This window comes from Heterodontus francisci, chromosome 22 (genome assembly GCF_036365525.1).
Source record: "Heterodontus francisci isolate sHetFra1 chromosome 22, sHetFra1.hap1, whole genome shotgun sequence".
Lineage (NCBI taxonomy): Eukaryota > Metazoa > Chordata > Chondrichthyes > Heterodontiformes > Heterodontidae > Heterodontus > Heterodontus francisci.
In genome coordinates, this window is record NC_090392.1 from 50,165,722 (window position 1) to 50,181,414 (window position 15,693).

The 15,693-nt window shown below is 42.1% G+C and overlaps 1 protein-coding gene across 3 annotated transcripts in view; it reads right to left on the bottom strand.

The window, feature by feature from the left end:
* Positions 1–2,572: 2,572 nt before the first annotated feature.
* ei24 (EI24 autophagy associated transmembrane protein) overlaps positions 2,573–15,693 on the bottom strand; it is a 35,978-nt gene continuing 22,857 nt past the window's right edge. For all 3 annotated transcript variants that reach the window (XM_068053823.1, XM_068053824.1, XM_068053825.1), the window contains exons 9-11: positions 13,523–13,634; positions 11,273–11,347; positions 2,573–9,944 (exon numbers count right to left, since the gene is read on the bottom strand). In XM_068053823.1, the coding sequence (XP_067909924.1) occupies positions 9,782–9,944; positions 11,273–11,347; positions 13,523–13,634 (350 nt within the window). In that variant the 3' untranslated portion in view covers positions 2,573–9,781. The remainder of the gene's footprint in view (positions 9,945–11,272; positions 11,348–13,522; positions 13,635–15,693) is intronic.

Genomic DNA, 15,693 nt, shown 5'->3' on the forward strand with positions numbered 1-15,693 from the left:
CCCAGAATTGAACCCGGGTCGCTGGAGCTGTGAGGCTGCAGTGCTAACCACTGCACCACCCTGTTGTAGCTGTACTGAACAGCTTGGCTAGGGCGCAGCTAGTTCTGCAGCACAAGCCTTCAGTACTACAGCCGGGATGTTGTCAGGACCCATAGCCTTTGCAGTATCTAATGCCTTCAGCAATGCTCCAAATCCAAAAACCAGTTGTGCCCCAGGCCTGATCTCTCCAATTCCATTTCTAGAACCTTACCATCCCTCTCCTAGTGCTCCCACACTCTAGGAGCCTGCCTCAAAGTACTAATAGTCCCCAAGACCTTACCTCAGTTCTGTCAGTCCCTGTTTCTCCCCACTTTTCCAGTGCTCTCAGGGATGCCCCAATAGTCAAGATTCTTGGTAGTAATACTTGACATAACTCCCTTATTAAACTGCTGGCTTATCATGAGCATTGCCATCACCTGCTATATTCTTGCATATATCACTCTTCATGCCATGTTTACTCCCTGAAACACTTATTGTGTCACTTTGTTGATAACACCCCTATTGCTTATAAGGCATTGCATCCTTTGACTCACCATGGCAGATCTGCTGATAGATATAAAACAACTGCTACTGCTGGAATTGTGCAATGAAAGACTGATCAGCAGTTGGGAGAGAAAAATTGGGTGAAGCTTTCTAATGGAATCCTAGAGTTTTGACAAAGGATCACTCCGGGACTATAATTGTGGGTGTTGATAGACCTGGGCAATTCCAGCATTTTTCAATTTTATGCCAACACATTAGAATGTTTTAAGGGCAGTGATTTCTAGTCAGTGGTTGTGGTTCAAAATTGTGTTACGGCCAAGTGAGGAGGGGGTCACAGTCGCCCCTCTTGCCCTTCCGTTTATTTGACTGCAACAGGGTTTATTCCTTTTAAACAATGGTTGTGCTTACCACCTCTGAGTGTTTTACCTTTACTGTGATCTTGAAAGAACCAATTGGACAGCTTTTCTTGAGTTTAAAGAAAAAAAGAGGTAAGTTTATTATACTTAACACTCTAACACCGATATAAAAATACTAAAAATACACTTACACATTCACACAACAATCACACACACACAGATAGATTACAGAGGAAAACTAGATTTGGTAGTTGGATTAAAGTCCAGAATAAATGGAACTTAAATACAGGTCTGTGAAGTGGATGATCCAGTAGTTCTCTGGCTGATGCTGTATTCTTGAAGACCTCGCTGGTCAAAGTGCACTTTGTGGTTGGCCTGCTTTGCTCATAGTTTTCTTGAAGGTAGAATTGTAGTTGGCTCTCTTTCCCGTTCGCTGGCTGTAGCAGTCTGTAGGCTTGGAGGGTCCACAGTCGGTCGGTTTTCAAACTTGATGTTTTTTGGGGAGAGAAAGGGAAGCCCACAGCTTTCTCTGCTCCTGCCGTCTCAGTTTCTGCTAGCTTCTTTGTCCAAAGGAAACAAAACCAGCTTCTCCCATGCTGGACAGATGGTCACATGGCTGCTTCAGGTTTTCTGGAACCTTCTAATGAAATTCAAGGTTAGGAATTGGCTGCATATGCCCCAGAATGTTAACTTACACTTGGAGGGTGTTTGCTGTTTCAAAGTCAAAAAGTTAGGATTGCCTTGACTACTGTGCTAATGAAGCCATTTTAGGTAATTCAATCACATACAGCAAGCCATTGTCCTGGGTCCAGGTGGATCTTTTGAATATGAAAAGGTGTATGGTTGCCAGTTTTTAAAAAAAAAAGTTAACTGCAAGATTTTTTCCATTAGAAGTAAGTTTCCAACCGATGAAATTCCTATTTCTCACCTGGCATATAGGGTTTTCTTGACAATTGTCTTAGAGATTGCCTTGGACCAAAGCAGTGTTATTTCTCACATTTCAATCAGGGATATTGGTGGGTCTGTGAAATTTTCATATATTCACCTGTGAAAAACAATCTGCAGTACAATGCAGAGTGTGACCTTCCAAAATTGGGCTGTTTGGAGACAGCGTTGTGTAACACTAGGGTGAAGTAACAGTTGCCATAAGTGTCACAGATAATGTGGATAATCTGAGGTGATGAGGGGAGTGCCTTGCACAAGAATTATTGGAATAAGCACAAATTTCCCTACCATGCTTGGCACCAGTTAATACTGAGTGTAGTGACAGTACGGCAATTTAGCTTCTGTATTGAGTTACACAAACCTTTTGATTTTTTTTTAGATTAGAGATACAGCACTGAAACAGGCCCTTCGGCCCACCGAGTCTGTGCCGAACATCAACCACCCATTTATACTAATCCTATATTCCTACCAAACATCCCCACCTATCCCTATATTTCCCTACCACCTACCTATACTAGTGACAATTTATAATGGCCAATTTACCTGTCAACCTGCAAGTCTTTTGGCTTGTGGGAGGAAACCGGAGCACCCGGAGAAAACCCACGCAGACACAGGGAGAACTTGCAAACTCCACACAGGCAGTACCTGGAATCGAACCCGGGTCCCTGGAGCTGTGAGGCTGCAGTGCTAACCACTGCGTCACTGTGCCGCCCTTCTTGCTGCTCAGTGCCTCATTCAGAAAGCGTCACTCCAACTTGTACATGTGCTTTTATTTTTACTTTTAGTGGTGTGTACACCGACAAATATCAAATACATTTCGAGCTCCATTTTTGCGTATTCCTCAGTCTATGATGGGGGCCGAGGACCAAGTCCTTGTTACAAAAGCATACAATGTGTCAAACACAACTTTTAAAATTACTTCGTACAAGTTCACAAAACATAGCACATTAAGTAAGACCTTGTTGTTTCTTAAAAAGTGAAAGTTGAACAGCTCAAGCTAGCTGTAGTTTGAAAACAACATGCTTTATATGAAATCTGAAAATGCACATTAAAATATAATCTAATATTGTCCTTCATATAAAGGAGTAAAAAGAAGCTTGATCAGAAACCTCAGGACACCGTCCTTTAGCACCCTCTCACTAGAAATAATATTTTACATCCCTTTTTTTGGTTTGTTGTAGGAAGTGTTGAACCGTTTAGATTATTTGGAGAAGAGGGAGGTCCCCTAGATAATCAGTGAGTTAATACTGCATGTGGTGCATCAGACTCAAATGACCAGGGGAGGTCCGAGGTCCCGGCGCCGTGTTGTGTTGAGTTAGCCGACCTTAGTCTGGGCAAAAGTTACACAATAGTTATTGTTCAGTGACCCCCTGCTGCATGTGATGAATGTGGGCATCAGGTTCTGAGGTGATACCCCCCACAATTGAACATCCTGTTGATATTCAGCATGTAAGCTCACGCTGAAGAGTGGCCACTTGGGGACTCTATTGTCTGACCTAACCTTCGAGGGTGGGGAGGACAAGGTAAAGAAATAAGCCTTTAGCTCTGTCCAACTCTCAGTAATTCAGTTGCTCTAAGATTTCACCATTCAGTGAGGCAACATTTTCAGTTATCAGACAGTTCCAATCTACCCTCATTACAGACCAGTATAAATATAATGGTGCATCACATAGCAGAGCACTCCAATGCTTGGGGGGGGCGATGGAGACGGTGTCTGCAAGGGGGTAAGAGAGCCTTGCCATCTAAACAGGGCATTGCACAGGGGTGCCTTGTGAACTGAATGTCACATTACATAGGGGAATGCTGGAAACCTAGTAGTTGCTATGCTAGAGTAAGATTCACAACCAGGAAACTGGAAACAAAATCCCAGATTTGACAAAATGAAATGACTAGTCAGTCTGGCACAGGTCAGAGAGAGCAAGTGGGGGAAACTGTTTGCCCCCTTCCTGCATCTCCTGGTGAATTGCCCAAAAAGCTGTATTGAACGTAGTCATGTCCTACAGGCTGCATTCTCCTAACCAAAAGGAATAAAGGTACTGGGTTCATAGTTGGGGGTAGCTTCATGAATTGAACCATGCATCACAGTGGGGAAGTTCCACGAATGAAAGGGTTAAAGCATACATTTTAAAAAGCAGAGAAAAGGGGCAGAGAGATATTAATAATCCATTGATTGCTGCAGCCTCACAGACACATTACTGTTAACAATTCACTTACACCACAATATTCAGAGACAGTTTCTCAAGTCCACGACATGTCACACAAGATATAATAGAAACAAGAGTACAAAGATGAGCTATGTGCAATTTACTATGTTAAGAACGGTTTGCGGTGAGGCAAACACAGCACAGCCGAGAACTAACTCAAAGTAAAAGAAACATTCACTATCAATGCTCTGTCTGTTCTTTATAGCACTGCAGCAACATAGACTACTGTTTGATATAAACGTGGCTCCTGTTGTGATCCCTGTACAGTATAACGAGGTGAATGCTGTTACGACTCCCACGGTATGAATTCTTTATAATAAAAGGTCATCCAGTGGGGGCAAATGTCTTCAACTGTGCGCACCCAGTGCAATATGGAGGTGTATGGGCCGGGAGGATCAGGACTGATGGCATTTAAGAGGTCTTCAGCCTGTAATCGGTTCAAACTTGTCAATTGCAGGAAAACTTGAACATTTTCAATCTCTTTTTTAAAATATGTTCCAGTGAGCCTTTTCTCTGTGGTCAGGTAATGAGATTGGAGATGGGAGTATCCCTGTGGAACACTGGTAAGTTTTTAAGTAACTGTGTGTGGTATTTAATGTCAGTGAACTATTTCACGGCATAAATAGGGCATCCATAGCTTCTTTTAAAATGAATTTTAGTGTTTAATTTAACCATTATCTACATTGGTTCTTCAGTGCTTCTATACTTATTTTTGAAAAAGGTAAAATCAGGTACAAAAAATATGAAGCATTATTTATCATACCATGGATTGGGCAGTTCCTGAATGAATGCTTCTCCTGCATTACTGCTGAGGTAAAATATATGTTTTAATTTTGGAATAAACACAAATTTAACACATTTAAAATATATATTAAACAGTCAGATATAGAACTGCACTGTCTACCTTTTCCCTTGATTTCTAGAAAGAAACCTCAAATTGTTCCATTTGGAGTTTTATTGGTTTAAATCCAAAGTTGGGGACCTTGCACACAAATTAGAGATAGTACAAAGTAATTTCCTACTGACTGGGCAGGATCCATACATTTGTTTTTTCAAACTTTTCTGCAAAAGTTGCTAAAACCTAGTTTAAAAACAGAACTCTGAAATCGCAGATTACACAGTAAGTTTAGTTTTAACAGGGTGGGTGTGTGTGATGTTTTGTCTGATACACAGACCAGGGAAGAGGAGGGCATCCCCAGTGTCAATCTCTGCTCAGTGTTGAATGATCGGGTGGCAACGGGAGTTCTACAATTGGCCTCAGAACAGGTTAGGAACGTTGGGAGGGATGGAGCAGAGGGCGAAGGGGGAAACCAGCAGGGGCTCTCAGTCCTGATTACTATCCAGTAATTCCTGCTCACAGCAGCATGCATGTGGGCGTCAGATTAACCGCTTCATCCTGGTAGTGCTCTGAGGAATTTTACAAGCGCTCTAACCAACATGCAAAAAACAGCATTGAGCTAAATTTTAACATCTAGGACTTAGTGTACTTGCTGTGCTAGGCGCAGTACCGGCTGCTCATGTTTTGCTATTTTCTCATCACATTGTTCCAGGTTTGATTTAAAAATATAATTTTCCTTCTGAATGGTTTATTCATTTAACTCGACACACTCCATTAGCAGTGAAGGTCTATCACTGACCGTTTAAATTGTATCACATCTGTGTTTATTTGACATTGACCCAGGCAAAAACTCCCATGTACCTACTTTGTTTATTGCTCCCTATTATAAATTAAAATATCTTAGTTGCATCTCATTCCTTAAATTATAGAACTTTTAAATGCAGACAAGAGGGGATACAGGCTAATTTAAGCCTGTACTATACTTTCCAAGGGTATTCTTGACTAAATACAGAACTTCTGGCAGCACCTCTCCAATTAGTGTGTCAATAACTTGAAGCAACCCATAATTTCATTGCTTGGTTGAATACAGATGCTCTCTGCCAATAAAGCTCAATGTACAATACAATACTGATCACACTTGTGAACCAAAACCAGTCTGTTGCCTGGGGAACAGCTCATAATCCAAGGTATACTAAACACAACAGGGCAGTCTTCTTTTGGATCAGTTCTCCTTTGTTAAATAAATTAAAATAGAATAATAATGGATATGTGAAAGTGAGTTACAGGCTAGAATCTAAGTGAGGAACTTGGATGGCTTACATATAGAATGATAAATCTCTGGGAGTGAATCATAGTGTGTAATCTAATGAAAGGGTCCACAGGGAAGTCCCATTCTGTTGGCTGATGAGAAAAAACATTCAACATGCCAAAATGACACACCAAGGAAACCAAGAGAGTGGGGTTAGTGAGAGAGAGAGAAAATGCCAATGAGAAACTGAACGTGAATGAGAAGGTTCTTTTTTTTTGCCTGACCTGGATGAAGTGTGGTCCTTTATTGCAGCCTGCATTTTCACATATCAATCCTACAGAAAGTACTTTTAAAGAGTTGATGGAATCCTTTTCTTAGACAAGATGCAAGCAATCCTAAAAAGGAAATGACAACTTCTGCAGAACATTATCAGTTCATTTCAACATTTCACAGGGTGCTGATTCTCAAATCAAAGAGTCATATGGATTCCGTAAAACACTCTTGGATATTGTACAAATTGGTAAAAGATGTTAGTTCCTGGATAGTCAGTATCATATTAGTAAGTGTATGGAATCTTCACTCCCTTTAGCAGAGGAGCTAGTTCTATACATTCAGGGTTAAGAAAGTTTGCCAAGATCCACCTTCAACGTTCACTAATCAGTTTGGTGCAACAATATGGCTCAATTCAGCACAGTGCAAAATAACCGTTAGTAAGTAATGCATGTCAGTGCACGTTATCCTAGTGCTGGCTACTCTGTTTTGTCTCTTCAATAAGTTTAGAGGTTTACTGTGTTTAAAAGCTTGCTTTACTGAAATAATTTCTTTTATGGACAAAGTTACAGACACATGTTGGTTCCATAGTGCCTTGAACTGTATATTAATTGAGAACAGGCTCCACCTGGTATCTCTGATGGACAAAATGACAAATCTCTCCCATAAAGTTATTGGTTTCCCCTTCTATGGTGCATGTACTATAGGCAGAATTGCTTGTGGTATTGGTAAATGCTAACTCAGGGCAGGGGGAAGTAACTCATCTCCTCATCATTCTCCACATCTGTTGGTCACAGGGAGGCACTGGCTAAAGGTTTGTACCGTAGGCTAGATCATAGGAGTTTGCTGAAACTATTCAATGGCATTGACTATGGTAAATAATAAAACCGGCTGTTTTGTTTCTTTAGAGATGCACAAATACTTGGTAAGTTTAAAAAGTTGAGTGCATTAAACACATTCCAAGATTGGAGAATTTAAAACACCTTTTATCAACAAGTTGAAGTTAGGTGATGCTCCCTCAGTACACCACCCATCATGAGTTGGCCGCCTCAGACAACTGTTTTGACTGGTCCTAGTCACCAAGAAACATGGCAAACAGTGCAGCTACGGAGACAGTTTAGAGAATAGCCGAGAGGACGGAATTAGGTGGAAAATGAAACTGGGAAAAATTTGGGCTTTTCAGCATGGTAAGATGACTTGACCAATGCTCTTATAATATACAAGATAGCACACAGGAAAGGAGAGAGATCAGCAACACAGTTTCAAACTAAAAACTGTGACAGTAGCACAAGGTGGCATATGTTCAAAAGCAAATTTAAGACATGAGTCGGGAATTTCTGCGTCACAAAGTGATGTCACAGAATGGATTTCTGGGTAGGACAATGAAGGTGAAAACCATGGAATGGTTTTATGATGTGACAGGCACCTGTAGGATATTTCTGGATGGGATGAATGGCCTTTGTAAATGTCTTTGATCGCGGTATCCAGGATGAGATGGGTGGGACTTGGGCGCTTCCTGTGAACCTGTACCTCAGCAAGGAGTCGTGGCTTCTTGGGAGATGAGGCGAAGGCAGAAAATTGATGAGAAAAGCAACAGAGCAAGTAATTGCATCAATTCAGAGGTGTTGCGCAATGGGGTGGGAGGGGGTGGCAGAAAGGAGGAACCATTTGTGCTCAGGACTTGGATCAAAGCTCCCTAAACTCAGTTCACAGTGGACTTTAAGCAGTTGTCCGCAGAATAGTGCAACCCCCCCCCTGTCCACTCTCCCACCCATACATATCCAAACTCAAATCCTAAAAGTGAAAGGAGAATAGTCTACTGTACATCATCCAGTCCCTATAAATTATAGTTTTCTAACTGTTCCTTAATAATGCCCAATATGACTGGCACTGACCCAGAAACTGCCAAGATTGAGCAGCATACTTTTACATGTCCTTTTTCTCACCATAGACATGCTTTCTGTTCTTCCTTCCATTTTTGGAGGCCATCTGCATCCCCCACTTCTCACTAATGAAGCAACAATCAATTCTCTCCCTTCACCCTCATAATCTCCACCTCTCCCAGTTGTACAGGGAACTCTACACGCAATTGTTGGAAACCAACACACACATTCAGTGGACTTGATAGCCACTCATTCTGTGTGGCTGTGTCTTTATTACAGTTGCAACTTGGACACGTATTGAAGAGTTTGATATAACTTGAGATCTGGCCAAAGAATTACCAACAATCAAATTAAGGTAAACTGAGAATACCTTGAAGAGGCTTGGCTAGGTCCAAGTATCCACAATTATTGGTTGATTGGGATGGAAGAGCAGAGGGCACTGAGCAGCAATGTATTCAGTAAATGACAGGAAATGTGAAAAGGTAAAGAACTGAAATAAAACCACAAGTTTATACAGCAACAAAGCATGATCTTACAAAATGGATGACAGGTCAGAAGATGAACAGACTCGACCTTACATCTTTCAGGCATCCAGCCCACCTACAATTCGCTGCAACAGTATTCACACCACTTAATGATGTTACTCCATTTACTTATGTTCAGCGAGTCAGCCAGTCTGAGATTTAGCCACATATTCAACCATCAGTGGTATGAACACTGTCAATCCAGCCTCAAAGTGGTTCCTAACTAAAAACCAGGTTGGGCTTGGGGGCAGTCTAAACAGAGCACGATTTTATATTGAGAATAGCTTCATCTATCAGTCCTTAAGGAACAGGAATGTGTAAACTCCATTGCAGTACTCCATCCCTCCTCTTCAAAAAGTATCACTGAATTTTCAAAAAAAAAAATCAGGCTTCTTCATTAACTTGATGGTATCACAAATACACTTATCATAATTATTACTGGTTTAATATTGAACCAGAACACAAGTTATTGTTTTCATTACGATATCCCTGATGGTGATCTGGACTGAGACTAATACTGACACAAGCACGGTTACATTTTAACCCCACACACCTTTCCTCTCACCCCAATCCCCCTTCAAAACAACAAAAAGAAACACACTGTATTCTGCAAGTCAATACTTGGCACAAATGTGTACAAAAAGTAACATTCAGGCACAAGTCAGCTAATGTTTGCTGCGAATTCTGTCTCACTCGCACATATTCTATAAAATGATTTATACATAAAAGTGTACCATTTTAAAATCGGATGGAAGTTCAAATCTTCTTCCCAGCTCTAAGAGGTGGGTGAATTCTACATAGATTCAGAGAGGAGGGTTGGACAGGTGGAAGGCAGGTCTGGAGTGAAAGGTACAATCCACATTCAGAGATGCAAGCAAATCGTAGCTACAACAAAGTCTCCAGTAGAACTGTCCTGCCTTCTTGGGAGATGAATCTTTGAATTTGCCTTGTGCAAAGGGAGGGGGCAGGAATTGTGCCCGCAACTGGAGTTTACTGCTGCGTTGTAGGTCTCTGTTTGGCAGGGGACGGATAAGGAGATGGCAGATGCTCAGATGATCCTGTTGTTGTCATGGCAGATTGGATATGAACCGTCTTGTGAAAGAGTTTATTGCTCAGCATGATCACAAAGGAGAAGAGGTGCAGCTGAAAATGACTGGCAGAGGAGGAGAAAGGAGAAAAATTACAGTCATATTTATTTGCAACTTGCTTAATTACAGTTCCCATTTTAACACAACCATTTCTTAAGTCCCATTCCCCTTGCCTTGAGACTTCCAATCGTGAAAAGTTTGTTTTATTGTTATTTTACTGATTGGAATTCCTGCTTATAAACAAGTGTGATATGCAGAAATCCCATTTAACAAGGTTTGCAAGTATTTTTCTTCCATTTTTAAGACGCATACAGTTTTCACATTTTAAGATGTTGTAATAATTCTTTGCTGTATTAAAAAAATTCAAGACATAAGCATTTTTATGTTTTAAGATGTTGCACAGTATTCACCCTTGTAAGATGTATGAAATTTAGGCAAATAAATGTGGTAGTGCAGCAGATGAACCTTGATTTTTGTTGCTACCCGCTTTGTAGAAATTCCCGTTTTATCACAATGTGTGAGGTTGTTCCGATTGGTTACAATTAAGAGGGACCACCTTAATCTTCAAATAGATTCTTAACTTCTCCATTTAAAAAATTTTATAATTGGTTTTCTTACCATTTCCTCCCTACCCCATTAGTCATTGCTTGCCCCTTGCTGGGATAGTTGGTCTAACTGGGAAATCTATAGGCATTGGCATGCTAGATGGAAGGGAAGTTTGCTGGGAGCTTTGATGTGCAGCTGACTGATGCTGGCCTGTGGCTGCAATTCTGAGCCATGCCAGTGGGGTGACACCAAGGGAGGCTTCAGCTATTCACAATGGAGGTGGGTGGGGAAAGAAAACAGAAATATGGAAAACAATTGTGTGGAGCCATCCTCTTTGGGACAGGATAATCAGGAGCATTGGCAGCGACCTGGGAACAAGTTGTCTATCCACCAACTCATATTCAGCGACAATAAGTGATTTTGAGCTGCGGGCTTTGGGTTGAGACTGTCTAAATGCAATTCAAGCAGGACCCTAACAATTGGCAAAGAGTGGAGACTTTCATCAGCTGGGGCTGGATTTGATACCATGCCCCAGAGTTGAAGTAACGATATTGAAGTTGCTGCACCACCAAGTCTCCTCACACCTTTATGCTTTTGTAGTTGGTGAAAGGCTTCAAACATTAATGCTGAAGGGTAATGTCACCAACCCTGGGAGATGTCATGCTTTCCTGCCACAATGCAGCTTCAACAACCTCAATCCTCCCTGCTGCAAAGTGCTATGTTGCCACACCTGTGAGCTGGCACCAACAAACTCTTACCCACCCTCCCCATTCTCTAAATGAGAGTCTTCACCACATTTGAGTTCTTTCTCTAGCAAGATGAGAGATAGGAATCGAAGTGTACTTACAATGATCTCATTGGGGTTTTTGCTTCATTTGCACTTATTATAAATAGAGGAAAGAGAATGGAGAACAAACAACCACTGCAAAATACAAAGAGAGACATTCTCTATTACAAAGTGATAGTATTATCATCCTGCCCTAGGCAGTACACTTATTCTATTGGAAGTACACCTGCAGCACATTTTATGCCAAGTTTGGGCCTCTGGACTCATTGATAAAACACAATGGATTTAACTTTTCTGACACTATTTTAATCCAAACGTCGTTGATTTTCTATGCCAGGAAATGTGTTTCACTCTTTTTGCAACTGTCTCTCTGCTCGCTTGTGAATCTTCACATTTTTATCTCCCTTACTCTTTTTCACTCTTTCTGTCCCCTCCCCACTCTGTCCAATTCTCTCACACTTTCTGTCTTTGTCACTTCTGTGATTTTTTCTTTCTTCCTTCATTCTTGGGCACATGAAGATGAAACTAAGCTTACTGGACCCTGTGAGCACTTCCTTCTGTCCCGAATTGTATTGGTGAACAGATAAGGTGAAAGTATTAATGATCATGAAGAGATTTAAACACAAGAATGAGAATTTTAAGTTTTTAGGAGCTAGGGAATGGGAGCTGATGTAAATCAATGAGGACAGGATGAATGGGTGAGCAGGAATTGGTCTGGGATAGGATATGGGTAGCAGAGCTATGGATGAGCTGAGGTTTACAGAGGCTGGAGAATAGGAAGATAGCCAGGAGACCAGTCATGTGTGGAGGTTATAAAGTCATGAGAATTTTTGCAGAAGATGGGCTGAGGTAGGGTTGGAAGTGTGCGATGTTATGAAGGTGGAAGTTGGAGGTCTTTTTGATGGAGAAGATTGCATAGATGCCATGATTCCATGGCTCATTCTAACACAATTGTCAGGGAAGGGATGGAAGCAGTGGCAAAGGTTTGGGATTTTTGGTGGGGAATTAAGAAAATGGCTTTGGTCTTACCTAGACTCAGCTGTAGAAAACTGCACCTAGCCAAGATTGGAATCTGAGAATATGGAGCCAGTGGAGGGGTAGAGCTGGGTGTTGTCAGCATGTACATAGAACCTGACCTACGTCTGTGGATGATGCTGCTGAAGGGTTGACTGTAGATGAGGAAGAGGAGGATGCTAAAGATGGGTCTTCAGGGATGCTGGAGGTTAACGGTGGGGGAATGGGAAGAGAAGCCATTACTGGAAATGCTCTCGCTACAATTAGGTAAGAGTGGAATAAATGAGGACAGTCTTACTGATTTTGACAATGTGTAGGAGTGATGTAGGATGAGGAAGTATAGTCAAAAGCTACATAAGTCAAGAAGGGATAATGCACTAAACACAGAAGAGGTCATTTGTAACTTTGGTTAGAGACCATTATGGTAGTCTGATTAAGTGTGGAAACCTGACTGAAAAGATTCAAACAGGGTGCTGGGCAAAGGAAACAAAGTTGGGAGGCAATGACATGTTCTCGGAATTCGGAAAAGAAAGGTAGGTTGAAGATGGTGCAGTAGTTTGCAAGGACAGAGGAGGAAAGGGTGTTTTTTTTGAAGTGTGGGCAATGACATAAGGAAGGGAATGGTACACTGTTACACCTACATAGAATTTTACAGCACAGAAGGAGGCCATTCTGTCAATCATGCCTGTGCCAGTTCTTTGAAGAAACTATCCAATTATTTCTGATCCCCTGCACTTTTCTGCAGATTTACAATTTTCTCCCTTTCAAGTATTTATCCAATTTGCTTGTAAAAGTTACTGAATCTGCTTCCACCACCCTTTCAGGCAGTGTGTTTCAGATCAGAATAATTCACTGTGTAAAAAATGTTCTCACCTCACCTCTGGATCTTTTGCCAATTACCGTAACCCTGGTTACCAACCCTCCTCCCAATGGAAACAGTTTCTCCTGATTTACTCTAAATCCTTCATAATTTTGAATACTTCTATTAAATCCCCCTTTAATCTTCTCTGCTCTAAGGAGAACAATCCTAGCTTCTCCAATCTGTCCACATAACCCATCCCTGATACCATTCAAGTAAATCTCCTCTGCATCCTCTCTAAAGCATTGACATCCTTCCTGAAGTGTGGTGCCCAGGATTGGAAACAATACTTCAACTGGCACCTAAGCAATGATTTATAAAGGTTCAGCCTAACTTCCTTGCCTTTATACTGTGTGCCTCTATTTCTAAAGCCAAGGATCCAGTATGTGATTTTAAACAGCCATTAAGTTGTGAGACTATTGTTGCAAAGCACATACCTGATCACATAGGATGACGGCAGAGCAGTAAGGATTGCCAAAGGCAACCCAAAACCGAAATAATAAGGCCAATTCCTTTCGATGTTGGACAAGCGCTGATGCATCTCCACCCCTACAGATAACACAAACAACATTAATAGTGTAAAATCTGGAGCAGCTTTCAGTCATCGGATGGACGCTAAACAACTCAAAAAGAGCATTCGTGACAAACCAATCTATTCACTGTTCCATGCTGTCTAAATTATTATGGATCCTCCATATCAGGTTATTATGGAGCCTCGTGGGCTTTCCTCCTTCAGCCCTGATAGGCATGCCTTACCAGAGGTGTACTGCACCTATGAGGTGTAAGTCGCCAAATGTCATTACCCTGGGTGACTACCTAGCACAGACACTTCCACTGGCTGGGCCTCGTGCTGGGTTTGTGAGGTGGAAATGGGAACAGAGCTTAGGCCTGCAGTAATGATCCTGACCACCTGGCATTGACATCTTCTAACTGCGGCTGAACAGCAAAAGATCCCAAAGTTCAAAGATCAACCTGGAACCTTCAAAGATTCTTACCTGCCTGCTTTAATCTTCAGTGTGCTCCTGGGACACTCGTAAACTCTCTAGTCTGCAGAGGATCCCAGCACAAGCCTCACCACTAGCTTCTTTTTGGCATGCCCCACTGTTTGGGAGCCCCAAAGATGTATACAGAGGAGAATTTTGTAGAAGTCAGAAGCTGTTTTTGAAATTGGGAGGAATGCTAGTGCAGTGTGATGGGGCAGCAATAAGCAGTGGGACAAGGATTCCCTGCTAAATGCTGAGCTGTTGATCTCCGGTTTCCCATCATAGAGCCCGTGATCAAAAGCAAACACTCCCTCACAAGAAGGGGGAGATTGGAGAAATAAAGGACAGCTGCTCACACATACCAAAGTTACCAATTTTAGAATGAAGCTGAAAGCCTGGGAGCAGGTCAACTGCCTATTTTCCCTAACGTGTGGAGGCCAGAAAAGGAAAAAGAAAACATCCAAACACCTTGAAATGAAAGTGTCTTATCTACACTTAAATGGCAGGAAAATACTTAATCATCCAGCAAATTCCACCATAAAAGGAAAACCAGCTCCCTCGATTGGCTGTTTGTAGACGCACCATAGTTTGGTACTCAGCTATAAAGACTAGCAGAGGTCATAGATTTGGTTCCCAGTCTACACTGACTAAGCTGATAGCTGGGGCAGCTGTAGAGGGGCCGATAACAGCCCAGAGGTAAATGAGAGGAGGGAAAGGTCCACCAGATTTCTTGCAACTGATCACAATTGAGAGACTTCTGCTCAAAGGAGGTGAAGTGTTGACTCCATACTTGGCCCTGGTTGCCTTCCCCCATTTCAGTGATGCCACCAGACTTCTGCCATGAAGCTGGATGCTGAATGCAGCCTGGCTGTTCATCTACAGGAGGCATTACAGCTGTGCACAACCTTGTCCTCACACGGTGTCTACACATGCCCACTAACAGCAGTGGTCACTGGACAATGAACAGAGGGAGCCAAAGCCTGATTTCCCCCCATTCCAGGGATGCTGAGGTCAAAGGTTATGCATCAATGGCCACTGAGATTAGCTACTGCAGCACAGACCTGGGATCAAGTCTGCTGCCTTTATATTCTACGTGAATCAGCCACTTTGACCAACCAATTTGGTGCTCACAGACTGTTTTTATTGTTTAACTTTCAATTGAGGCTGGAGAACTGGCCTCCCACTGATGTACTGACATTTAGATCTGAAGCACAGTACCTGGGTCCTGTGGTATGCATCTGACCCCCACTACACTCTCACTTTACATTATCACCCTTACAATGGGGATGAACTGTTTCTTGACTCAGCAACTCTCCAGTGGCTTGTGCTGGGATGAAGTTCTGTAGGTGGCTTTTCACCCCAATTGCCATTGTCCAGGAGCGAGCATGGACAGTCCAATTTAGCACTGAGCCACTGCAAGAAGATCCCTTTCTCCCAACCTCCTCTCATCCCACAATCATTTCACAATATGACATTGCAATAAAATGCTCCAATGTCCAGCAGTTAGTGTTGCCAGTCATGCTTCAAACTATCTTTCACTTTTCAGCCAGTGAACTGAGACCCCTTTCAAAATAGGGGTCTTGGGGAACAGGATCTGAGCAAAGTCCAAGGTGGATGAGTATACA